We start from the raw sequence: 15,072 nt of genomic DNA, 5'->3' as shown, positions 1-15,072 counted from the left end.
TTCCATTTCCCTCCTAGTGTTTGACAAGGTGTTTACTAAAACTCACTTCCACAGCCATACCTCCTTCCTCAGCGACTGTCTCCGTCTCTGACTTATCCGATGTGGATTCCAACTGAAGATCCATCCCTCATGTTTCGAATCCACCCAGGATTAGAGGTATCTTTGGGACAATCAATGTTCCTCGGACTGTCGTTCTCGCCACATCCAGAGATCCACACTGAGAACACACTCAACCCCTCTCCTCCGCCTCCTCCAGCAGCACCGATTCACCCTACCTCAAAACTGTCCTTGTCCCCAGTTTCATTTTATTCGCTATCTCATCAGAGGTCTTAACAAGGACATTTTTCTCTTCCTTTCAGGTGTTAAACACAAGCTCCAACAACTCATTGATACGAATGCCCATCCAGGACACTCCACCCCTTCCCGTCCCTCTGACCCCATCCCTTCTTCTAATCCCAGCCCCAGCCGTGTATTCACCATACCCTCTGACCTTCCCCTCTCTGATGCTGAATGTTCAGTACTCAGCAAAGGAATCAGTTTCATACCTTTACACCCTCACCTCAATGAATTTCGGGCTCAGTACGATACTGCGCTCTTCTGCTGACTCACTTCTTTGGGTAGGAGTCTCCTCACGCCTGTTCAATGGATCCTTTCACCCGCCTTCAGTAGTCTCCCTTCACCTGGACCCCTCCCTCTGGCTCTTGCCTGCTCTTGATCTTTTCATTGAGAACTGTCGGTGTGACATCAGCCATCTTAATTTCTCTGCTCCTCTCACCCACTCTAACCTGTCTCCTTCTGAACTTGCTGCACTCCTTTTTCTTAAGTCCAACCCTGACTTTGTCATCAAACTTGCCAACAAGGGTGGTGGTTGTTGTTGACTGGCGCACCCTGGAATACTGTGTGCAGCTTTGGTCTCCTTATCTGAGGGAGGATGTTCTTGCTATAGAGGGAGTGCAGCGAAGGTTTACCAGACTGATTCCTGGGATGGTGGGACTGAAATATATGAGGAGAGATTAAGGCGATTAGGATTATATTCGCTGAAGTTCAGAAGAATGAGGGGGGATCTCATAGAAACCTATAAAATTATAACAGGACTAAACAGGGTAGATGCAGGAAGGATGTTCCCAATGGTGGGGGAGTCCAGGACAAGGGGTCACAGTCTGAGAATACGGGGTAGACCATTTAGGACTGAGATGAGGAGAAATTTCTTCACCCAGAGAGTGGTGAGCCTGTGGAATTCGCTATCATAGAAAGTAGTTGAGGCCAAAACATTGTAAGTTTTCAAGGAGAAGTTAGATATAGCTCTTGGGGTGAAAGGGATCAAAGGGCATGAGGAGAAAACGGGAGCAGGCTATTGAGTTGGATGATCAGCCATGATCATAATGAATGGCGGAGCAGGCTCGAAGGGCCGAATGGCCTACTCCTGCTCCTATTTTTTATGTTTCTATGTTACTGACCTCTACCTTGTAGAAGCTGAGCGCCAATTCTCAGAACTTCTTCCTATCTTCCCCTTGACAATGACCCCACCACCGAACATCAAGCCATTGTTTTCAGGACTGTCACTGACCTCATCTCCTCTGGAGATCTTCCTTCCACAGCTTCCAACCTCAATGCACCAACCTCGGACGGCCCGCTTCTACCTCCTCCCCAAAATCCACAAACAGGACTGTCCCGGCAGACCGATCATGTCAGCCTGTTCCTGCCCCACAGAACGCATTTCTTTCTGTCTTCATTCTGTTCTCTCTCCCCTTGTCCAGCCTCTTCCCACCTACATCTGCGATTCCTCTGATGTCTTATGTCATAACAACAATTTCCAGTCCCCTGGCCCTAACTGCCTCCTCTTCACCATGGATGTCCAATCCCTCTACACCTCCATCCCCCACCAGGATGGTCTGAGGGCTCTCCGCTTCTTCCTTGAACAGAGGCTGGAACAATCCCCATCCGCCACTACTCTCCCCCGTCTGGCTGAACTTGTTCCCCCACTGAACAATTTCCCTTTAAACTTGTCTCACTTTCTCCAAATAAAAGGTGTGACTATGGGTATCTGGAACATTCCTTATTCCAGTCCTACTCAGGCCCCCTCCCACAACTCTTTTCTCAGTACATCAATGACTGTTTCAGTGCTGCTTCATGCTCTCATCCGGACCTGGAAGAATTCATCAATTTTGCTCCCAATTTCCACCCCTCTATTACCTTCAATTGGTCCATCTCCGACACTTCAATTCCTTTCCTTGGCCTCTCTGTCTCCATTTCTGGTGATAGGCTGTCCATCAATATTCATCACAAGCCCACCGTCTCCCACAGCTACCTCGACTGCACTTCCTCATACCCTGCTTCCTGGAAAGACTCCATCCCATTTTCTCAGTTCCTTCGCCTCCGTCTCATCTGTTCTGATGATGCCATTTTCCAAAATGGCACTTCTGACACGCCTTCCATCTTCCTTAGCCAAGGTTTCCCACCCTGTGGTTGACAGGGTCCTCAGCCGTGTCCGACGTATCTCCCGCACCTCTGTCCTTACACCTTAACCCTCCCTCCCAGAACCATGTTAGGGTCCACCTTGTGCTCATTTTTCACCCCACCAGCTTCCACACTCAAACAATCATCCTCCACCATTTCCGCCAACTCCAGCATGATACCACCAACAAACACATCTTCTGCCCTTACCTCGTCAGCATTCCATAGGGACCATTCCCTCTGGGATACCCTGGTTCACTCTTCCATCATCCCTAACACTCTTCCCATGCAATCACAGAAGGTGCAACACCTGCCCCTTTACCTCCTCCCTCCTCACCATCCAAGGGCCCAAACACTCTTTTCAGATGAAGCAGCGCTTCACTTGCACCTCTTTCAATTTAGTCTACTGCATTCGCTGCTCCCAATGCGGTCCCCTCTACATTGTAGAGACCAAACGCAGACTGGGTGACTGCTTTGCGGAACACCTTCGGTCTGTTCGCAAGCATGACCCAGACTTCCCTGTCGCTTGCCATTTCAACACACCATCCTGCTCTCTTGCCCACATGTCCATCCTTGGCCTGCTGCAATGTTCCAGTGAAGCTCAACGCAAACTGGGGGAACAGCACCTCATCTTCTGACTAGGCACTTTACAGCCTTCTGGACTTAACATCGAGTTCACCAGCTTCAGACCATGAACTCGCTCCTCTATCTCCACCCCTTTTTAAAATTTATTTTTTATCCACCTATTTTCATTTTTATTCATATATTCATTGTTTTATCCCCTTTTTACATCCTTTTTCCCCAAACGCCACCCCCTCCCCTCTTTTGGACCATCTGTTACTTGTTCCATGTTGTTCTTTCACAGAGTGCTTACCCTTGTTCTACTATTAACACATTCTTCTTTCTTACCTTTATGCCACTATCAGCATCTCCTTTAGTCCTTACCACTACCATTAACACTTCCTTTTGTCCTTTTCTTCATGACATCTTTGTCAATCTCTCCTTTGCTTCCACCTATTGCCGGCCTTCTGTCCAGCTTCACCTGCTCCACCTCCTTTAAACAATATAAATTTCATCACATTTCTACCTCTCTTCAGCTCTGAAGAAGAGTCATACAGACTCGAAACGTTAACCGTTTCTCTCTCCACAGATGCTGTCAGACCTGCTGAGTTTTTCCAGCACTTTCTGCTTTTATATGTGATAATAGGAGGCCCATTAAAGCTGAATCGATTTACTTGGTACAAATCTTTATCAACAATAGGACAAGCAAGTTGGCACAGTAAAATTCGATGACAAATTGACACAAAACTGCATTGGAGGAAATGAAAGACTTGCATTTCTGTAGCACCTTTGACAACCTCAGCATGTCTCAAAGTACTTTGCAACCAATTAAGTATATCTCAAGGGTAATGTAGGAAAGGCAGCAGACAATATGAAGAGCAAGCTGCCACAATGAAATAAATGGACAGATCATTTGCTTTAAGTGTTGTTTGAGGGATCACTAATTGGCCAGGGCACTGAACACCTCTACTCTTCTTTCAATAGTGCCATGGGATCGCTTGCCCGAGAAGGCAGGTGGTTTCATCAAAAAAAAAAGATGGTACTTCAGACAGTGCAGCACCCCTTCAGTTCTGCAGAATGGGACACAAACTTCCTGGAAGAAGTGAGAGGTGCTGCCCACTGAACAACAGAGGCATCTACATTGTACCACAGTTCATCAAAATTTAGTACGAGTTACTCCAGTAGCAATGAACATTCTGATACCCAAGTAATAACAAATCCCTTGCCCCACTGATAAATACCAATAAAAGATAGGTTCATCAAGGGCTGCATCGAACATCTTGTGTAAAGCGCAAAACCAAAACCGTGGAAGAGCAAGATCAATGACAGTATTTAACTGTGAACCATACTTAAATGTTTGGGCAATATTGTAATGAAATGTGATGCATGTGCAATATCCTCGAAGCAAAATAAATTAATTTTACATTTCGCCATGTAGTCTGGCAAGTGTGGAATTGCATAGAATTGTTTTTTTCATTATTTGTACATTATACAGTAATTGATGTGTTTTGTCACTTAACTGGCAACTATTTAATATGAAGAACTGAGAAAATTTGGAAGCACTTCTACACAATGCTAGAAATGTATAATGATTATACACTATAGAATTTACAACTCCTTTTTAAAAGGGAACTGTCCACTTGGATTCCATTTTCCGTATGTTTTAGTATTTTTGCTTTTCACATACCTATTTTCTTTATGTGAAAACGTTTTTTCATAAAATTGAAACAAAACTGTTTGGTTCACGGGTATTTCAGGTCTGGGTCCTGTTTCTCCCCCTTGTTGCGCTGCTGCTTCACCAGCTCCCCTCGAAAGTGATGGACACACAGTAGGGTTGTCCCTGTGATTCTGTGAATTGGTATTGCCTTCAAAGCCTCACACGAGTGCAGATCATTTACACAAGAGCTTTGATGATGGGAGCAGGGTCCCTGAGCACGGAAGGCGCGTCCCATTATCCAGGTATCCAGCAGGTGTCACCAGGTACTGACCCCCACCTCCACCACCAACAGCACAACAATCACTGGGGATTGGCGGGGTGGAGAGAGAGGAAGAGGGATTAAGTGTGTAAGGGGTCTGTTCCCAAAATAATTTGGCCATAAGTCATATCCCCCAGCACCGTGAAGTTAATGCAGTTGGGGAAAGCACTGTGCAGCTGGGAAGCACTGGTAACTTTGGCCTCTCCAACCTCAGGCACCAGAGGCAACTGCAATTTGTTGATTCAGTACAGACTGAGGATCAAACTTATAAATACCAATTTCTGACCATGGCTCAGCGGTAGCACTCCTACCTCTGAATCATAAGGTTCAGGGTTCAACTCCCACTTGAGCACAAACACCTACGCTGTTGGAAGTGTCATCTTTCAGATGAGATGTTAAACTGAAGCTCCACCTGCCCTCAGGTTGATGCAAAAGAGCCCAAGGCTTTGTTTTGAAGAGCAGCCCCAGTGTCCTGGTCAATATTTATCTCTCAATCAACATCATTAGAAACAGAAACAGAAATACCTGGAAAAACTCAGCAGGTCTGGCAGCATCGGTGGAGAAGAGCACAGTTGACGTTTGAAGTCCTCATGACCCTTCAACAGAACTAACTAAAAATAGGAAAGGAGTGAAATATAAGCTGGTTTAAGGGGGGGGGGGGGGGCGCAGTGGTTTGTTGGAACAAGCAGCCAGTGATAGGTGGAGATAACCAAAATATGTCACAGACAAAAGAACAAAGAGGTGTTGAAGGTGGTGATATTATTTAAAGGAATGTGCTAATTAAGAGTAGAGAGCAGGACACGCAAGGTACAGATAGCTCAAGTGGGGGTGGGGTGAAATAATACTAAAAGGGCATAAAAGGTATAGATAAACAATGGGTGGAAATGGGGATGGGGATGGAGGAGAGAGTTCATGATCTAAAATTGTTGAACTCAATATTCAGTCTGGAAAGCTTGGCAGCATCGGCGGAGAAGATGCTGTCAGACCTGCTGAGTTTTTCCAGGTATTTCTGTTTCTGTTTTAGTTTTGGATTTCCAGCATCCACAGTTTTTTGTTTTTATCATTAGAAACAGATTATCTGGTTGTTAGCACATTCCTGTTGATGGGAAGTTGCTGTGCTCCCTACATTATAACAATGGCTACACTTCAAAAGTAATTCATTGTTTGCAAAGTGCTTCAAGGTGTCCTGAGGTCATGAAATGTGTAATATAAATACAAGTCTTTCGTTTTTGTTTTAACTGCTCACTTGTTAACCTTATTGACCCATCAGAAAAAGCCTTGAAAAAGTTCCCTTCTACAATGAAAAACATAATTAGCCACTTCATCGTGTGCCCTGTTTGTTGGCTAGTATAAAGTCACGGGATAAAAAATATATTTGTCACTATGTAGGGTGTCAGCTGTGGCTTTATGGGTAGCACCCTCTGAGTCAGAAGGTTGCGGGTTCATGTCCCGTTCTGGAGCCTTCAATGCATAATCTAGGCTGACACGCCAGGCTGCACTGAGGGAGAGCTGCACTGTTGCAGATGCCATCTTTTGGATGAGGCATTATACCAAGGCCCTCGCAGAAGGTCTTGAGAGCTGTCCAATATCTGTCCTCAACCAACATCAGTAAAACAGCACAACGCAAGCTTGAGGAGCAGCACCACATCTTCCCATTAGGCAACTTAAAGCCTTCGGGACTCAACATGAGTTCAGCAATTTCAGACCATGAAATCTGTCCCCTATTTTGATTTTTTTTGCCATGTGCTGTGTGAATCTTGTCTTTCATGCTTTTGCTCTTGGACAGAGCTGTTCATTATTCTGCCATTTACACTCGCTCTGGACCAATGCTGTTTCTTCAATATAATCCACTCCCTTTGCCTTTTGTTCCATGACATCTTTGCCATTTAATCTCTCCCGCCCTCTGTCCTATCCCAGGCCTTCCCTTTTGTTCTTCTTTCCCTCTCCCCCACCCCCCCCCCCCCTGGTTTCAATGGCGTGAAACACACCACATTTCTACCCTCCAGTTCTGAAGAGTCCTGTTTGGCAGGAAACGTTAACTCTGTTTCTCTCTTCAGGAATACTGCCAGACCTGCTGGGTATTTCTCGCACTTTGCTTTTATATCAGTGTGCCAAATTATCTGATCATTGCTGTTTGTGGGATCTTGCTGTGCAAAAAAATGGCTGCCGCGGTTCTTACATTTCACTACACTTCAGATGTGGCTGTAAAGCTCTAGAGGAATGTTCCGAGGTTGTGAAAGGGGGTATATAAATGCACATTTCCCTTTCTATTTTCATGAACATTTTGCACAAGGTTTACCCTTGGGTGCAAAATCAAACTGATTGATTAAACTCAAGTTTCAGAGGCTTGTGCTGGGCATTTGCAGCGATTTGGCATTGGCATTGCCAAGGATTAGATTTATATCTATGCAATTCTCCACATCGTTACAGCTGTGCCAGTTGTCACGTGAGGAGTGAGATCACTGAACTAACAGGCGTGTTTCCAATTTATTGTATCTCCAGTCACCAGTTTGCAACAATTGAGTAAATTAAGTTCCATTTTTACTTGATGGTATTTCTACCAGTTTAGTGCAGTCCTGTCCATTTTCAACTCAAAGCTGCAAATCTGTGGCCTCGCTTGGGGAAACTGAAGTAACAGGAACATTGAGAGGGAAAGTATGTTTACACAGAGAAGCTTTGCAGACAATTTGAGCCACCACAATGAGGAACAAATTTGAACATTTTTAAAAACTCTTTGAGGGCTGTTTGGATTTTGGATGTCAATCAGGAAATATTGATTCAGCCACCGGTTTTAAAACAATCTCGGTAGTTGATTTGAAAGACAATGAAAATGGGATAAATGTGAAACAGGCAGCCGAATCAATACAACCTGTATTCATATATTACCAAAAGTCCGAATTACCGTCCCTTGTATCTCCAACGACAGCAGAGAAATAAATGTTTACATGCTGTTTCTTTCCCCAAGTAAAATTGTCCACTTATCTCCAAGTGGAATCAAATGGGCACCTTTTACATTTTAGCAGGTGGCACATTTTGATATTGCCTGCTGTAAAATCTTTTCAGATTTGCGTTTAAGTAGAAGATGTCCCACACACAAATAAAAGACCACAAATACAAAACAAAATGCCTATGTGAAGTGGAACCAGAAGTCAGGATTAATTCAGGGAAAAGCACTCTCAAGAGATTAAATAATCCATGTTCTTCATTCATTAGAAAACAGTCATGCATTTTATTGTGCCTTTCACATCTTCAGGACATTTTAAAACACTTCACACAGACGATAAATTACTTTTGAAGTGTAGTCACTGTTGCTTTTGCAGGCAAACCTGACAGCCAATTTGCGTGGAGCAAGATCTCAGAGACAGCTAATCTATTCTGGCAGTGTTGTTTGAGAGAACAGTGTTGGCGAAGGCATTGGGAGATTTCCCTGCTCTCCTTCACAAAGAGTACCGTGGGATCATTTATATCCACTTGAAGAGGCAATTCATTAGTTCAATGTTGCATCCAAGAGACAAAAACTCCCAACAATGCAGGTCACCCTCTGCGGTGGACTAAAATGGCAGCCTTGATTACAACCTCGAATCCTGGAGAGAGGTTTGGAATCACAATCTTCTCAGAGGCAAGAGTGCAAACACTGAAGCCTGGTTACGCTAAGACCAGTAAATAATGCCTGTGGAGGGAAAAGGTTGCGTGTATATATTCAGGTGTGCACTTGGGCAGCAGGGGTGGGGAGAGCAGGAGGGAAAAATCAGCACAGGTTAAGTTGTAAGTCAGATATTATAACTACTGGAGATGACCAGGCCGAGAGACAGTAACTTACCAGGTGCCAGTCGAAGGATCCATCCATACTCATACTAAATTTAGTAATGTTTTGATGCCATAAAAGGGAAGAGAATTGGTGGGGTAACTTGTCACATGGCACAGGTCCCACACACACTGATTCCCACTCGGGTACAGGTTCCACACACACTGAGACACACTGGGGTACGGGTCCCACACATGCTGACTTTCACTGGGGTACGGGTCCCACTCACACCGACTCTCACTGGGGTACGTATTCCACACACACTGACTCTCACTGGGGGATTCCACACATACTGAGTCTCACTTGCGTACAGGAGCCACACATGCTGACTCTCACTGTGGGGGGGGGGGGGGGGGGGGGGGGGGGGGCGGTTCCAAACACTTATTCCAGAATTGATTACATGACACCATTAATTGTACAGTTTGTAAAACTGACTGGCACAGACCACACAGCTACTGATTCTGAAACTCTTATTATCCACAGCAAGTTCCTACCTGTCAGATTCATCACTGAAAAAATAATTGACATTTCCGTAGCTTCCAATATCATTATCTGTTGCCTGAAGAAAAGAACAATGAAATACAACATTAATATTAGAACACAGAAGTACAATAGGCACCACGGCATCACTGATGTACACGTCCTGTACCTTCAGTTCACATATCTAACGATTTGCTCATGAATAAAGCTCATGAGCTATACAAATTCAGTAGGGAAAATGCAGGCAAACATGGTACATGTCATAAACAGCACTGGTAAGTTTGAATTAACCTAGCTAGTTAACTTGATAATGAGAAGGACTAGAGGCACACAGACAAATTTCATGAGCATCAAGCAAAGTTAAAAAAAAAATCTTTGTCCCCTTCCCAACCACCTCACAGGCTAATTGAACAGACACCCATAGTTCATAGAATCATAGAATGGATACATCACGGACGGCGGCCATTCGCCGCCCCCCCCCCCCCCCCACCCCCCCCCCCCCCACCCCCCGTGTGACCGAGTAACCACTGCAGAACGCTGTCTGATCCCATGGCTAATCTGTGAATATTTCTGACATGTGAATAGAAACTGAAACCCAAATTTCTTTTGCCATCTTTACCAGTATCCACATGTATTTAGGTGTTACCCTTGTTTCCGCCTCTGCATTAACAGTACAGTAAGTCCCCGCTTAACATTGCTGTTGCATTCCTGAAAAGTGCAACTTTAAGCGAATCAGATTTCCCTATTACAACCAATGTAAAAGCTGTAGTTAGGTTCTGTAGGACCTTCCCATCAGGAACAACATTAAAACATTACATCCTGTAAGTGGAAATACTTTACATTGCTAACTTCCTATATTTGTAAGTGAAATAGCTCTTAAAATAAAATAAATTTAAAAATATAAAAGAAATACGCTAACTCTTTCTACTTACCTCCAACTCGTCACACATCCTGCTCCCTGATGCTCCCTCTCACCACCCCTCCCACTTGCTGCTTTCCTGTCCTGAAACCTTGGTGTGAATGCAGGCTCGGGAGGTGAGCAGCGAGAGGCAGGAAACAACCTGAGGTGTGAGAGCAGCTTCAAGGTGCGGGGTCAGGGAGGTGAGCCGCAGGCTGGAGAGGGGTTGAGCAGGAGGGATGGGGCACAGGAGCTGCCACTTCAAAACGGCACCGATCGGGTCACGAGGTCCTACGCCAGACCTGGCGTGAAATGACATTAAGTCAAAACTCCCGATGCAAAATGCGAATACCTGCTCCATAAACTGACTGGCGTTAAAGTGGAATGGCTTAAAAAGGGGTAGACTTAAAATAGGGACTTAATTGTATGAGGCCAGTATCCAGTGCAGCATTGGGGTCAGTAATGTTTCAGTTCCAATCCCTGGATTGCACTGAGTCAGCTGGTTGGTGCGGCCCAAGCATTTGACCTGCCCAAGCTTAGGGAGAGAAAACTCAGCAACATTTCCCGGCTCCTGGTGCTTTGGAATCTAGCGAGGGCAGAATGGGACTTTGGTGGTGTTGCTTCCCTACAATTGGACAGCCCGTGAACCGGATCTTACTCTTCAAAGTTATTCCAGTGGAACACAAAGGGCAGAATTTTCCGTGCCCGTTGGCTGGCAGGTTTGGTGGCGTGAGCGGACAATATGGCAAGAAGGCCAAAAATCGGCCTTACGCTATCGTGAAACCAGTTTGCGAGCGTCTGCTCTGCCCGTCAATGGTTGGCAATGTTTCCCGCCGTCGGAAACCTCATTGTTAATAGATCAGCATGTCATTACAAGCTCAGTTCACTGGAATCATCACCCCCGCCCCCCCACCCCCCCCCCAGGCCCCCCACCCCCACACTGGATCATCTGAGCCACGCCGACACATTTCACACTGAACGTCAGCAATGTGCACCTGGCGAGCTGCACTTTGCTCGGGACTTGGTTTGTTTTGGCAACACTCACGATCATCAGCGCCAGGTTTCACAGGCAGCACCTCATCACTTATATGGGGGCTCACGGGCAGGTCTCCACTTACCAGACCAGCCATTAGGCGGGGGCGGCTTTTCAACAGCTGCAGGGCCAGGGCTTGCTTGGGGAAGGGGGAGAAGTGGCCTCAGGCAAGGGAAGAGGCTGCAGGACGAGGGCTGTACTGGGGAACGGGGTATCCCAGGGTGTGTGTGGGGGCCACATGTTGATCTGTACGAGTGTCTTCATGATGGTGAGGGCTGAGGAGGCAGCAGTCTCCAGAGGAGATGAGGCTAGATGGAGACGTGAGGGTGAGTGTGAGAGAGTGAATGGTGATGTCCCTTGAGCTGGCAGTGAGTGAGATGCCAGTGAATGTGTGATGGGCTTGTGAGTGTGTGGGTTTAGAGTGATGAGATGGTTGTATTACCCTGTGGCATGAATTCATCCTCTTTCTGCATTGGATGGCCAACCTCTTCTGCGCAGCATTGGCACTGACCACCCCTGCCATCGCCTCCCAAGCCGGAGTGGTGAGGTTGCAGGACCTCCTGCAGTCAGAGCGGGAGTAGAGGACATCGCAGCAGGCCTCCATGATGTCCAAAAGGCGCTTGAGTGATGCGTCAATAAACCAAGTCTTCTTGCCATTTGGGGCAATGTCTTCTGTGCAGCAGTCCTGGGCTGGAAGCAGTGAGAGGTGCGTGCGTGAGGCTGCAATTTAAATCTAGCACTTGGTGTTAGGAAGTGTCAGGGTGATGGCATGGCGGGCAAACGAGAGCCCGCCCGCCACCAAAACAGCGTGTTCCCCAGAAATGCACGATGGAGTGGGATTGGGACGATACGGCGTGAAAAGCCACCATTGCGGCCAGCGGGTAAAACTTTCTTTTTCTCTCCCGCTACCACACTTAGTGCAAATCTGGGCCGATTCCGCCCAAAGAGCAGTTTCTCAACTCTCACTGCAATGACGGACATCTGGGATCTTGCATCATGTGACTCACAAAGTGCTTGGCTGGGTTTCTGTTGGTGTAAGTAGTTTACTCTCAAAGTAAGAAACATATGTCCATGAGTTTTATGCAAAAAAGAATGATCTAATTTGTGTAGCATTGGTAATTACTTTGGGGTTAGCTGGGGGGGGGGAATATGCAATTTAATTGTACATTCAGGACGAACACCTGAGCATGATCGATCGCAGTTACTGCTCTCTTTCTTCTTATCATTTATACTCTTTTCCTTTTCCAGTCTATTACCATGAAGTCTAGCTAAGAATTCTCAGTTTCTCTCCGCACTACCAGTTGCACAACACCATGAAACATTGGTATGGACTTGATGGGCTGAATGGTCTGCTCCTGTGCCTTCATGACTCTAAGTCCTCAGGCTGGCCACTCAAGCTTTCCATTGAGCTTTTTAGTGACAACTTTTACACTGGCAAATTGGAAATACCATCCCCTAACCACTGTTCCCAGGGAGCACAGGGTCAGTGTAGACCAGTTTCTTACGACAATGTTCCCTCTTCGTACTCACTGCTGCAAGTGAAACATTCCAAGGTCAGGTAAAGCTCGATGAAATGGATACAAAATTCATACAAAGCCTTTGGTCACAAAGCTCCCACTATTCTATCGTAAGATGGTATTATAACTCCAAACCTTAGTGGAGCTTATAATATTAAACCAGTGCAACACCTCCATTTCTTTACAGCCAGATTTTCAGATTGAGGCTATCAATTTAATTCCAATTATTGCTGAATTATGGGCAGGTTTGAGCTGTTGACATTATTCCTCCACAGCGGAGTTGACTGATCAAATTCATTTCACTTAAGACTCGCAAAGCTAGCAGAGAGATAAACCTTTCATCTCGTCAGAAAAGGTTGGATTCTAACCCAGGGCTGATCTTGCAATTTCTGTGCTCCTGACTTATCTGAAATTCTTTTCACTCTCTCTCTCTCTCTGAGTAACTTGGTTATCATTCTCTACATAATCCACTCACACAATCCTGAGGCTGCTGTGACTAAAAATCAAGGCCACTTAAATCATTTGGTATGAAATTTGCACAGATGCTGTCAAATTCTGGATTTTCCTTATATTCATGCAATGTACAATTCTTAAACATTCATGCTTAAAAAGCATCAAAATCACCATATTCTCACTGCCCATAAAACAAAGGACAGACATCCCAATGGGTTCTCTATGCCAACTAAGTTTTTAGGATGGTCCGGAAGAGTCTCACAACTCCAAGGTTCATTTATGCTCTAACTTAACTCTATGTTAAGTAATTTCTGATTTCAGTTAGCTTTAAAAATGGTGTTGAAGCACCAGATTCATTGAATTTCATTTCATAATTTACCATGACAGGATTTGAACCTTCAACTTGAAACTCACCAAGGCTCCTTCAGCACCTTTCAAACCCACAACCTCTACCATCTAGAAGGACAGGGGCAGCAGACACATGGGAACACCACCACCTGGAAGTTCCCCTCCAAGCCACTCATCATCCTAACTTGGAAATATATATCGCCGTTCCTTCACTGTAGGTCAAAGTCCTGGAACTTAGTGGAAGGACTTAGCAGTCCATTTGTCTAGGGAAGAGTGTGTAGATAGCCTGGATCATGTGGAGATCAAAAAAGAGGTGTTAGGCGTCTTGAAGAATATTAAGGTGGATAAGTCCCCAGGGCCAGATGGGATCTGCACCTGAGTACTGAGGGAGGCAAGGGAGGAGATTGCTGGGGCCTTGACAGAAATCTTTGTATCCTCACTGGCTATGGGTGAGGTCCCAGAGGACTGGAGAATGGCCAATGTTGTTCCATTGTTTAACAAGGGTAGCAGGGATAATCCAGGAAATTACAGGCCGGTAAGCCTTATGTCAGTGGTAGGGAAATTATTGGAGAAGATTCTTTGTGACAGGATTTACTACCATTTGGAAGCAAATGGACGTATTAGTGAGAGGCAGCATGGTTTTGTAAAGGGGATGTTGTGTCTCACTAACTTGATCGAGTTTTTCGAGTAAGTGACGATGGAAGGGCAGTGGATGTTATATACATGGATTTCAGTAAGGCCTTTGACAAGGTCCCTCATGGCAGACTGGTACAGAAGGTAAAGTTGCACGGGATCAGAGGTGAGCTGGCAAGATGGATACAGAATTGGCTTGGTCATAGAAGACAGAGGGTAGCAGTGGAAGGATGCTTTTCTGAATGGAGAGCTGTGACTAGTGGAGTTCCGCAGGGATCAGTGCTGGGACCTTTGCTGTTTGTAGTATACATAAATGATTTGGAAGAAAATGTAACTGGGCTAATTAGTAAGTTTGCAGACGACACTAAAGTTGGAGGAGTTGCAGATAGTGAAGAGGATTGTCAAAGGATACAACGGGATATAGATCGGTTGGAGACTTGGGCGGAGAAATGGCAGATGGAGTTTAATCCGGACAAATGCGAGGTAATGCATTTTGGAAGGTCTAATACAGGCAGGAATTATACAGTAAATGGCAGAACCCTTAAGTGCATCGATGGGCAGAGGGATCTGGGTGTACAGGTCCACAGGTCACTGAAGTAGCAATGCAGGTGGATAAGGTAGTCAGGAAGGCATATGACATGCTTGCCTTCATTGGCAGAGGTATTCAGCATTAAAGCTGGGAAGTCATGCTGTAGCTGTATAGAACCTTGGTTAGGCCACACTTGGAATATTGCGTTCAATTCTGGTCACCACATTACCAGAAGGATATGGGGGCGTTGGAGAGGGTGCAGAGGAGGTTTACCAGGATGCTGCCTGGTCTGGAGGTTATTAGTTATGAGGAGAGGTTGGAGAAACTCGGATTGTTCTCACTAGAGCGACTGAGATTGAGGGGCGACTTGATAGAAGTTTACAAA

At 45.6% G+C, this 15,072-nt stretch overlaps 1 protein-coding gene across 1 annotated transcript in view; it reads right to left on the bottom strand.

Annotated features, from left to right (window-relative positions):
- Positions 1–15,072, bottom strand: part of cdh23 (cadherin-related 23) — a 704,187-nt gene that overhangs the window by 321,425 nt on the left and 367,690 nt on the right. The window contains exon 13 of the mRNA XM_041176120.1: positions 9,291–9,355. Coding sequence (XP_041032054.1) covers positions 9,291–9,355 — 65 coding nt within the window. The remainder of the gene's footprint in view (positions 1–9,290; positions 9,356–15,072) is intronic.

Source organism: Carcharodon carcharias, chromosome 28 (assembly GCF_017639515.1).
Source record: "Carcharodon carcharias isolate sCarCar2 chromosome 28, sCarCar2.pri, whole genome shotgun sequence".
NCBI lineage: Eukaryota > Metazoa > Chordata > Chondrichthyes > Lamniformes > Lamnidae > Carcharodon > Carcharodon carcharias.
Note: the sequence above shows the minus strand (reverse complement) of the source record. Positions and strands in the feature narration are given on the sequence as shown.